The sequence below is a fragment of the Hipposideros armiger genome, unplaced genomic scaffold, assembly GCF_001890085.2.
Source record: "Hipposideros armiger isolate ML-2016 unplaced genomic scaffold, ASM189008v1 scaffold_218, whole genome shotgun sequence".
In the NCBI taxonomy this organism is placed as follows: Eukaryota; Metazoa; Chordata; class Mammalia; order Chiroptera; family Hipposideridae; genus Hipposideros; species Hipposideros armiger.
In genome coordinates, this window is record NW_017731568.1 from 1,485,581 (window position 1) to 1,498,083 (window position 12,503).

The 12,503-nt window shown below is 37.5% G+C and overlaps 1 protein-coding gene across 1 annotated transcript in view; it reads left to right on the top strand.

Annotated features, from left to right (window-relative positions):
- Positions 1-12,503, top strand: part of PRKD1 (protein kinase D1) — a 359,670-nt gene that overhangs the window by 309,739 nt on the left and 37,428 nt on the right. Inside the window, exons 14-16 of the mRNA XM_019654274.1 lie at positions 750-960; positions 1,116-1,193; positions 1,306-1,418. Of these exons, the coding sequence (XP_019509819.1) occupies positions 750-960; positions 1,116-1,193; positions 1,306-1,418 (402 nt within the window). The remainder of the gene's footprint in view (positions 1-749; positions 961-1,115; positions 1,194-1,305; positions 1,419-12,503) is intronic.

The window sequence follows — 12,503 nt, forward strand, 5'->3', positions numbered from 1 at the left end:
TATTGCACTGTGTTGTATAGCTGAAACTATTTAAAATAAATAAATAACAGAGACAAACGTGCAGAGATATAATTATGACCAAAACACCAATATTGGTGTGTTTTGTCTAATCCATTAGTTGCTGTTTTCCAATTATAAAAATGATAGTACAAATTTTACCTTTTATTTTTATATGGCTGAAGAATCATTTAAAATTTTTTTTTCCTCTCTCTGAAAGAATCCAAAGAAACTAGGCATTTTTCAGATAAAGAGATAAAGTACTACTTAGGGAAGATGGGGGGGGTAGAGATTTACATTTCATTTTCTATTTTCCTGAACCACTTGCAAAGTAACCACTAGAAAACCATGTGCATGTGATACTTTTAGAAAAATGTCGATGAAGTCATATGTGCAGTGGGATTAAAGACCACTTTTCTTTGTTTTCAGCTTTATATTTTGGTACTGAAATAATTCAATTACATTTTAAAAACCAAAAATTACTTGAAAGTCCTAGAAATCTGGTTCAATTATTCTGCTCTCCACTTTTCTTCATTTCCGACTATAAAAACAAGCTAACTCAAACAAGAAATAAAGGGGCAATAAATTATATCAATGAACAGAAACATAATTTTAGTTTATATCTCTCATATTCTTAAGGACCAAACCACTAAACACAATGGTAACTAAAACGTGATTTATAAATAAGTAAATACACTAATCAAGTAGTCTCTTACATCTCAATTGTTCTTTATTGTTTTTCAAACATACAGCAAAAGTCACCATCAGAGTCATTTATTGGTCGAGAGAAGAGGTCGAATTCTCAGTCATACATTGGACGACCAATTCAGCTCGACAAGATTTTGATGTCGAAAGTGAAAGTGCCGCACACGTTCGTCATCCACTCCTACACGCGGCCCACCGTGTGCCAGTACTGCAAGAAGCTTCTCAAGGGGCTTTTCAGGCAGGGCCTGCAGTGCAAAGGTAAGGATGACCTTGCTGCCAAGTAGTTGTCACCGGCCAAACTTTGACCCTTAAATTAATCCACTTGCAATTGCTATTTATGTCACAACTCTCTTGCGGATGAATTCTTGTTTGTTTTTTCAAATTTTGTTTTCTTTTAAAAACATTGTGATTAGATTGCAGATTCAACTGCCATAAACGCTGTGCACCGAAAGTACCCAACAACTGCCTTGGCGAAGTGACCATTAATGGAGGTGGGTAAAAAACATCAGCAGTCGCACCTGTGCTTCTAAATCCTGTTTGATAGTGCGTCAGTTAGCGGGATTTCTTTTACCGCTTTTTTTGTTTGTTTTGTTTTCCGTTCAGATACTTGTGACCCAGCCCCAAGTAAATTATGGCCTCAGTTTGTTCCACTTTACTGTAGAAAAGCACCAATTCCAGTTCACAGAGCTTTGATAAAAACCAAAGAGACGTTCTCAGTATTTACACAGTGAACAACTAGTGTTGAAAACTTGGATTCCAGAATTTCTTCCCCAGTTCTCTTTTGTAAAACGCCTATCCTAGTTTGTTCAGAAATGTAGAAAATGTTGTAATACCCACAAGTTATAACTGTCAGCTCTTTTCCTCCATTCTTCTTATTCCAAGCGCTGAGACTGAAGTTAACTTTTGTTCCCTGTCTGGCGAGGGAGGGAAGAATCAGAGAGACTGACCCTTCCGGAAATAATCACCCTCGTCATTCCTCCACCCAGTTGCTTTCATTATATATGTGCTTGTTAACTTGAATCTTTAATAATACTAAAAGGAACTTTAATTCAGCCAATAAAAAAATACATATCATTTTCTACATTTGGGAATATTTCTTTGGTAAAACTCCTAATCCCATAAATTAATTTTGAAGGACTCCTAAGAAAAATGCCGTATCTTAAAGAAACAGCTTACATTTCCTTCCCAAGTAGCATTCCTAATGGATTCTTAGCAAAATATTTGACAGAGTATCTATCTCAGGCTCACTTTTTCCGTAGATAGTAGACTGCTTTATACCTTCAGCCTGATACCAGTTTTCTGATTCCTTTGGAGTAAAAAAGGGTGATAGAAGACCAGAGAAAAAGGAGTTGAGTATTTTTGTTGCTAAAGGCTAAAGAACAAGTGATGATCTTTGCTCTAGAACTTTCTTTTCTAGAAGAAATATATACCTAGAAAAAAGAAGAAGAAACCTATTCAGGAAAACATCCCCGTACTAGTTTCTGCCTTGGAGAACTCTGCATGAATTAGCTGCCAGAATGGAAAGTGTGGCAGTCTTCCTGCTTTCTGCAGCATGTGGTTTTGACTTTGTTCAGACCCAGAAAAATGTCAGTGTGTTCTTGATAGCTGGAATAAGGGGAAACGGTGCAGTTTTTGATATTGTTGATTACTTTGAAATTGCATTTTCCCAGTCAGTCAGAAAAACCTGGTAAAACGTAACTTTTCCAAGCTTGGCAGGCTAGGGTCTCTGATTAATTTATTTTCTAATTTTAAGATAAGTACTCTGCATCAGTAAGTCATTATAATTTATTTCATTACTGTCAAGTGCAAAAGAGCAGAATTCAGTATAACTTCAAATATCCAATATCTTAGGTATTTAAAAGATGTTTCTATGTGACCAATTTAATATATTAGAATCTATGACTTACAAGGTTACTGGAGTAGCAAGAATCAATGACCCTGAGTAGTACTGCATGTGAAAGTTTCCCTCCTCCTCCCTGTGTCTTTTTCCCACCAGGGCTGTGATACTGCAGTGTGGCCAGTTTCCCCTTCCCTTGTGCCTGGTGTCATTTTNTCTATATAGAAGAATACTAAAGCTTTTGTTTATGACATAATGTATGGAAGCATTTTGGAATTATGAAAGTACTGAGTACAGAATACAAAATACAAGAAAATACATGAGAATTTTACAGGCCATAAATTAAATGTATCCCCTTGCACTTATCTCATAAAACTCACCTTATCATTCTGGTTTCTTTATTACGAGGCCCTCCTCTTCCCATTCAAGTGTCTCTTCACTTAAAAACAAACCAACAGCAACAACACAAAGTGGCCCTGACTTGCCTGGGCTCCCCCTCACAGCTGCAGTCCTAGTCTCCCTTTTGTACCACCGCACTTCAGATCTGTGCTGTACTCTGCTTCCCATTCTTGTGCATAAATTCCTTGCTTGTCTCCAGTTGCCACATCTTTCTTAAGGAAAATGCAAGGCTCTTTTTTCTCATATTCTTATGTCCTACCCCTACCCATCTAGCACACGTTGGCTATTTTGTAGTCTCTGTCTGTCCCACTTGACTAATCTTAGTCCTTCAACAGCATTGATCCTTTGCTCCTTTTTCAGTCTCTCTCCTCACTTCACCCCTGCACTTACCAGATCCTGTTTCTTTCCCTGCTAGCTCCTCCAGCTCTCTTCTTGAACATCTCCTTCCATTCATCTAAATACTTTGTGCTAATTTGGAACTCCTTCCCAGAGTGAGGTCATCCACATTAAGAGTCATCTGTCATCTCTTCGCAGGTTGTTCCTTAATCTCTTGAGCTCTGATCTTTCACAGGCACTATAGTCTCATATTTCTGACCATAGGACATCTTCACTTTCTACACCACTCTTTCCTCAGACTAACCAGCCTAAAAGCAAATGTTTACCCCTACAAGATACTCTCTCCCTAACTTTGTCTACTTTGCTATCATTCTTGCATTTTCTTAGGCAAGGCACCCCTTTCCTTCAGTTAATGAAAATATTAAGTGAAGCACTTCCTTTATACAAAGCAATTTGCTGGGCCTCTGGGCCATATAAAAATGAATGAAACCCTGTAAGATGTTTATCATCTATTTGGGCAGTCAGATACAAGTAGCCACAAGTCAGAATAGCTGTGGAAGCATAATGAAAGATGTCATGGCTTATGACTGAAGCCAGAAGTTGGAATCAGGGAGAGCTTCAAAGAGAAATATAGCATTGATGAAATCTTGAATTTGATAACCAAAGAAATGGTGGAAAGGACCATTAGGCTGCAGGGCAGCTGCAGCAAAATAAATATTCTATGAAAAATGAGTAGAAAACTTAAGATCATTTGAGAAGAGCGCTCTTCAAATATTTTTCATCATTTGTTCTCCAAAACAATTCTAAAAAACTTTGTACCTGCTTGTATATTTTTAAGTTGACAGAACAATTTTGTCAAAAGTTTAAAGAGCTTTAATTTTGTAGTGTATTGAAAATCTTGCTCTTTGAAAATAAAGCTATTATATCACTCCCTTAAATATATGCTTTAGAATCTAAATATCAGACATTTGACATTCATCATCAATAATTTTAAAAAACGCATGAATAGGCACTTCTTTAACAATAGTGTATTTTATAACTTTTTTTTAACATACTGCATTTTCCCCACAAAATTATATTCTGATGTAATGTGTTTTAATACTTGAAAGTTTTTTGTTTTGTTTTTTTTTAATCTATCTTTCCTCCCAGTCCAGTTCCTAGCTCTCTCTCGCTCTCTCCCCCGCTCTCCCTCCCTCTTTCTTGCTCCCTCTCTCTCGTTCCCCTCTCCCTTTTACTATTTCTGGTCTCAAGCTTTATCTCTCTGGGTCTCTTTCATCTCCGCTCTCCCTTTCTTTCCCCTTCTCCGTCCCTCGCTCCCTCTTTCCCTCCTCCTTTTGACATCTACTCTTCCTCTCCAGCCCTCCCTCTGCTCCTCCTCCCACCCCGCTGCACGCACACATTCTCTGGAACATAGATGGAAACAGAGGTCCAGGACAAAGGCAAAGGGGGTAACAAGCATGACAATTGTGGGCACTGGGGCAGGGACGGCTGGACCTATACTTGGAAGTCTTTTATTGGTCCCCTTCATAATTATTAGCAATAAAAATAAGCATTAGTTTTAAATTTTTATTATACTTTAAATGTTTAAAGCGTTCTCCTGGATTAACTTATCATTACAAGCTTTATCAAGCAGGATAAATATTTTGTAAATTTTGAACTATGCTTATTAAACACAAAAAATAAAACGTACTGAAATACATTATCTAACGAAATTGATTTTTTTAATATAGGTAATAAATTGGTGGGTGAATTTTACTTGATTGTTTGAATTAGACAAGAATTCAGCAACAATTTTATTCTGTTTTAAAAATGTGGGAGCCAAGCTGTAAGCCAAAAAAAAAGTGATTTATCTTCAGAAATTCTTCTTAATCATTATTAATAAATTTAGTAAATTCTTCTCTAATTTTGTTGAAAGCATGAATTAGAAACTGAGTTGCAAAAGAATTGATTTCCAAGTTCTTATGGTCATTCACTTCAGACCAACACAGTATTTCAAATTTTCTGTTTATTTTTCTCTAAGAGGATTTTCCTTCATATGGAGAGGCACCCTTGTAATAATTGGAATGTGTGAGAAGCATGCCTTTTTTTTTTTTTTTTGGAAAGTGCGATAAAAATCATTAAAAGGAAACTTGAGAATGGGGAATTTTGAGACCACAGGGATATTCTTAGGAAGATCTGTATTAGGAGAGTATTTATGGACGCTTATGATTCATTCATTCATTCACTTATTCATTCAATGTATAATTATTAAATGCTCCCCATGTACCAAGCAGTAGAGATACAGATGTAAACAGGACAGATTTTCTTGAAACTCTCTCTCCATTTACATATCTCTTAAAACTTGTTCCATTCCCAAGAGCCTACCTTAGTTTGGAGACAGCTGTGATGAAACAGAGTGCGCAGTAAGACCAGGAACTGGGTTTTGTGTGAGTTCATAGAGAACTTAGATAGTGTGCCAAGTCAATTTAATTTTATTATGCCTGGGTGATTGTGAATTATTGAAAGGTTTTCAAAAAGAAATTGTTATGAACAGATCAGGATTCAGGGATGACATATTATGGAGAAGAATGTTTAAAGGCAAGAAAACTTTGGAGCCACATCCATTCTCTTTCGGAATGTACTCGCTTCGTGCATCAAGCTTTTATAATCCTCACTGCAAAAAAAAAAAATGTTTAAAAAAGTAAAGACAAATTTTGTAGAGACTATTTTCAGCTCGTAGTGACAGTCAGAATGCCCCCGTTCTTCTTTTTCTACAAAGTCATGTTGGCTTCAGCCCTAGCATTTCCATCACCACTAGTTAAAGCAGACTTTTACGTTCCTGCTTTGATTACTGGAACTGGTGATATTCCTGATAGCTGAGCCCTCTCCTTCTTCTCACTCAATTATCATCTTCCTGGCCCTCTTTTTCCCCTGGTCCACCCTGAAGACCACCATCTGATGAGCCTTTAGTGGGCTTCCGTCTTACCTCTCCCTAGCTTAGTTTTCTTTTTCTTGTTTCGTTAAACCTATCTACTTGTCTTGGCTTTTAACACCTGTAGGTGATCTCATGGACTCCATCTCTCCTATTCAACTGAGTCTTTCATTTTTGTTTAAGTCATTGTCCTTGTCATACTCTTAACCACTGACCACTCTTCAGCTTTTAATCCCAAGATGGATGCCAGTGTTGGTTTACTTGGCTCATCAATGTTCGATTGACCTCCAGGATCCTCCAATCCTGTCTCACTGCCTTGAGCTGCTTTCCATATCTCCTATTTTTTATAGTTTCAAGTCTTAGTATAAAGCAGTAGTTTAATACTTAGCAAATGCTTCTTATGTAATAATCAGATTTTAAAGAATTTCAAGGTCTCAGCAATGTCTTATTTTTTTTCAACTTCCACAAGGCCTCGCACAGTAGTAAAGACATCATAGATACTTGATTAACATTTGACAAAATTGTCTTAAGTTACATATGGTATTTCCTTAAATTCTTTCTCAGGGCTTTTGTTATAATACCTTTTGTATGTATAAATCATCAAATTTTAGGCTTTAATTTAAAAAAATATGGTATTTGATGAATGGGAAAAGTTTGTAGAATAACCACTCATTGTTCCAGATGTTACAGGATGTCTCAAAAGCTCTTCCCTAGGGGTAAAATTTGTATTTTGGATGCACAGGAAATCAGAGAACATGTCCAAGTTTTACCTTGAAACGCAGTGAAACCTCAAGACCGGGCGGGTATTTGGTAACACAGAGCAACACTGAGGTGGTAGTGGGCTCAAAAATGGAATAGGCTGTAGGGAGGAAGTCCTGTCACTAAGTAGATAGAGGATCCGAATTGTCAAGGCAAATTGTTAAGGCAAACGTCATAACAGGTATAGGGTGGCGTACAGTGGTGAGAGACCAACAACGGGCAGCATTCAGAAATCCAGGCAGCATTCCCAGATGGGCTGTAAGATCACAAGAAGTAGGCTTAGGTAGCATGGTCCCTGAAGGATGCTAGTGAGAACAGGCAGCAGCCAAGTCCTAAGTGGACTTGAGTCCAAGGAAAGAATTAAGGCGGCATATAACATAGTATAGGACAGAAAGAACATAGGCTCTAGAGCTAGACTGCCTGGATTCAAATATCAGACGTGTACTTGAAGAGTTCTTAGGAGCTTGGATAAGTTACTTAAGCTCTCTGAACCTCAGTTTCCTTATCTAGAAAACCTCATAGATATGAGAATAGTGTGTGACAATTTGTGAAACACTTAGCAGTGTCTGGCATAGAGCAGAGGTTCCATACTTATTTGATGTGATTAGTTGGCTACCACAGAGTTGTAAGTCTAGCCCCTAGGAACAAAATCAAATAACTTCATGTTGAATTTCCTGAGTAGGAACCTGGAGATATAATTTCATCATAAAAAAGGTCATGTATTTGACCTCAAGACTGAGGTAGGGCCGAACATATTCCTGGCCCCTGGTTGGCATTTAGTAAATATTTGTTGAACAAATGGTATAGCCACAATTGAAGAAACCAAGGGGGTACAGAATTGCAGAGCATGCCGATAAAACAATTAAGTATACCTTATCTTCCTTCCTTTTTTTCTTAAAAACATGGTAATTTGTCTTCTGGGAGCAAGATTAAATATATTATCTCGTAAATACATGACTTTGTTCTCTTAGTCTAAAAAGATGATCAAAAGTAGGTGAAGAGATCATTATGATAGAAAACCAGAGAATAATGTTGCTAAGTGTGGGTGGGAAAAATGAAAAATTTTGTAAACTGTTGATTTTTTTAATTATGAAGGAGTCAATTTTACTTTCTCTAGAGAAAAACATAGAAAATTTGAATATTTTCCTCTTTTCGTGTGTAGTAAGAAATTAGTTGATACTTCCGTTGTTTCATCAAATACATTTTATTTCTTCAAATATTTCTTTCTTTGTATTTTATTGCATGAAGAATTTATATGGAATTGTTTCTTTAAATAAGAGATGTTTTGCAGCTCTAAGGTAATCTTGTCTTCTGCATGTTCCAAAAAATAAAGCCCATAAATTATGTTTATACATGCCAAAAATGAAGGAAAAAGAAAACAAAGATTATAAGAAAAAGAAAATGAACTTAGAAGATTTTTCAAACCGATTTTGTGTTTGATAAGAGGTTAGTCATAGAGAAAACTTAGTGTCAAAAGGCCAGGTTCCAAGTCAAAACTTTTCCATTTTTTGGTAAAGCTTTTTTTAACTCTGCTGTCCTCAGTTACGGATTATAATTCATCTGAGTTGGTGTGCTTGCTTCACAGGAAAATTTTGGCGGGGGTCTAAATCAAATAATATATAAAGTGTTTTTAAATCAATTTTTTCCTAGCATACTTTCGGAAGAAATTTGAGTTCATTTCTGGACGGGGTTGGAGTTAAGATTTTATCACTAAAACAATTTAGAAAATATTGTGTAATATATCCAGGTCATCCACATATTAGAAGTGAGCAGTCTTTCACTTACTACAATTTATGAGAAAGCCCATAATTAAAATTTATTTAATTTTGAGAATAAAAGCATTTTCCATAGAACCCTTACACAAATATATCAACCATTTGACCTTGGTGTACATAGCGCTCTGTCTTCTATTCCTATCTACTAGGCCCTGTACACTCACCCCAGTTCCCTTTATCTGATACATAACACATCAGAAGGAGGATGTGTCTACACAGATTATTTAACATTATAATAAAATGTTATGCTTCCTGGAGTGGAGTGCTGATATCTGTGAGTGCTGGGCTACAGTGATTTGATTTGTTAAAAATTACACTTTAAATCTAACACCAGGATGAGATTGGATTTATGTGTTTCTAGCCAGGTAGATTAACAGGATATAAAAATGCATTCCAGATGTGTCTCCATTGCTATGTATTTGATAGCAAATAGGAAAAAAATATACAGATATTTTACATTTTTCAACTTCTGTGTACACTAAACACATATCCATCTACAAATTTCGATTTCCTTATTTAAACAAGCTACACTTTTAACTCTTGCCTTCCCCCTAAACACAAACTGAGTAATGGCATGGAGTACAGGGGGTCAAACTTTATGGGTGGAATGCTTACTAACACTAATTTTTTACTAAAGCTACCAGTCAGTCACAAATTTTCTATCTTTGAAGCTTTGTTTCTGGTTCTCAAGTATTATGCCCTTTTGCCTAAATTCACCTTGAAACTCTGGCCTTGGTTGGGAGCTAACGAGTGAAGAATCATAAAAGATCCTTGCTGTGTGAAGATCTTTCCCAAGCTCTCTTGATCAGAGTGACACACACCCCCCAAAAATGACTGTATCAACTTTAGCCATATACAGACATCACTGCTGATGGAACCTTAGTGTATGAGTCAGGATGGTGGGCTTAAGACACCTGGATTTTGTTTTTAAAATTTCCCATTCACATCTCTAACACGAAGGATTCCTGGTGATGGGTAGAAAATATCAGACATTTTTATACAATTTTTACCTGCTGGAAAGTCAAGAAAGGTTGGAAACAACATGAGAGATATTGAGAGCATTTTTAGGTTGGTTTTTTTTTTAAAGATGTTTATTGGGGAATTGGGGGATGGGAACAGTGCTGGGGAATTGGGGGAAGGGGAACAGACAAGTTGCTGTCATTTTGTTCTTCAGTCTAGTTGTGGAGGACGTTACTTCACTGGCCCAAGTTGGCAACATCATTGCGCTCTTCCCAGGCAAGGCACATCAGTCGCCGGCTTCTGGACGGCCGCTCACTGCGGCTGCTGGCCGCTCACGCTGGCTGCTGGCTACACACGGTAGCCCCGCAGCTACACATGGTAGCCCCGTGGCAACCCACTGCCACAGGGGCTGCAGCCTACGCCGTCGCCGGCGACTCATGGCAGCCCAGCTCCAGGTTGAGCTGTTGTTCAGCATCTTAGCTGTAGAGGGCAGTGTCACTGGCCCTCATATGTGGGATCTGAACCGGGGCCCTCTGGAGTCCCAAGCCAGCTCTTAACAATCGGGCCCGGGTTTTTTTAAAGTGTTTTCTACATAGTCCTTCTCCCCCACTGCATTTGGCTTCTCTTCCTTTTGTAGGGAAAGGAGAGAACTCACTGTATTTATCATATGCCTGCAGCAACCCTGGAATCTAAAGCTAGATTGAAGCATTTCCATAACCAATGAAGTGTAGAATGACTGAGAGGTGTCTGGATAGATTTATGGATATATATGAATACAGAAGTTTTACATCAGGCCTCAGTTGATTGTTTTGCATTGCAAATATTGACTTGGTTTTTTTTTAAAAATTTTTTGAAGCCAGTATTACTTAATAGAATACACAAACTTACAGCTAATTCAAGATGAAAAAAATATATATAATGCTAAATTGTGCATTACAAGCTCAGCACCTAAAAGTTGACTCACTTTCTTGGTATCTGGGCACAATATGTATGTATCGTCATTAGCAGTTAATGGAGATGCTTCAATTTATTATTTCTCCCACAAAATTTTGAACTACCTTAAACCAGGGTCAATCTGTGCTAATTAATGCCACAAGAAAAATAACATTACACTCCAGTTCTGGTGGACGGTATGAGGAAACAGTTCTTACCAGTCCAGAGACTGTGCTCCTTGAAATTATGCTCCACCCCCAGGCTTGCCTTGCGTCATACCTGTCCTGGGGTAAATGAACACCAGAGAAAAAGAAGGGAGTTATTTGCAAGGCTTTTTCTAAGAGAGTCAAGTACAGAGATCATTATCCTCTAAACAGCCCATTTTCAGTGCTTTACTTCTCATCCTCAGGACAATAATGAAATCATAGGAAATTAGATTTTCACAAGTCATGTAAGGGAAATTGGCATGAGGGAATGGGGTAATTTAAAGGGAATATCCTGACTGGCCTATAGCTGCTATCATGCCTGTCTCTTGCTGATGACTGTTTCCTTGTGGGCTTCGAAAATGAGCTGAAAGTGAACAGTAGCTCCTTCTTAAGAGCCAGGTATAACATAAATACAAATCACCTAGATAGTAGGATAATTATTTGTCAATTCCTATCAAATATGCTGAAATATTTATAAAAGCAGTGGCCAAACCTCCTATATTTTGAGGGAACGATTCCTGGAAATGACCAGGATGCCTTTGTCATACCCTTGAGACTTTAGAAAATCATTTTGCAACTCACACCAATGGTGGCATCTCTGATGAGATATTCACATTCATATCATTGGTGTTTATCACAGAAATCATTACTTGTGATCATATTATTCATCATCAAAATCCTAAGGTTGCTTACTAGCAGATTCAAGTGAACTCACAATGAAAAAGTCTAATATTGTAGTTTTTTTCTGAAGAGAGGATCAATATATACCCTGCTCGATGCAAAATGTACTGTCACTAAATATGTCATACACGTATCAGCATCTCTTCAACAGAATAATTTAAATCCCAAAGGATATTATCTAGGTACTAAAAAAAGTAAGGAGATATAGGGATTCTTCATCTTTGAAATGTACAGACTTGTGTTGGGTATTTAATATATACCAGGCACTAGGCTTATACTGGCTGGGAATATAATTAACTGAATATAGTCCTTGGGGAGTTTGTGGTCTTGTAGGTAAGACACATATGTTCACCACTAACTACATATAATATGTTAACTGTTTTGAAATAGAATTGTCCCAAAGACTATGAAAAGAGAGAGACATCCAAGTCAGACTGCAGAGTCAATGAAAGTTGCCTGATAGCTGAATATTGAGATCAGGCAAAGTAGTCTGGTTCAGCCTGAGAGAACAGTGCGTATGAAAGTGTAGAAAAGAGAGAGCGAGCATGGCTTGTTCTGAAAATAGGTTAGTATGACCAGACAGATGGGTAGATATGTGGCAGAAGAAGAGAAACTGGAGAAGTATTTGGGTGGGAGGAGGAGAAGGAGCTGATAATGAAGGGTGCCATGTGCCTTGCTAAATCGGTACCCCTCCTGACTGGTGATGATTACTCACGGAATTAAAGCAAGACAGTGTGATCAGAATCACCTCTAGGAAGATCCCAGTGACAACCTTTTAAAGAATGGGTTGGAAGAGAACAAGACCTAAATAGGACAAAGAGATCGCTTAAGAGGCTGTGGCAGATCCCTAGGAAAGAGGGAAGGCTCAAACCAAGACAATAATGGTGAGGATGAAGGTAAGATGTCAGTGTGAGAGAAACTAAGGTGGACTCTGTTCATTTTCGAGAGCAATTGGTTTTTGAATTAAGGAAGGAGTAAATATTTAGGATGATTCTCAGGTTTCT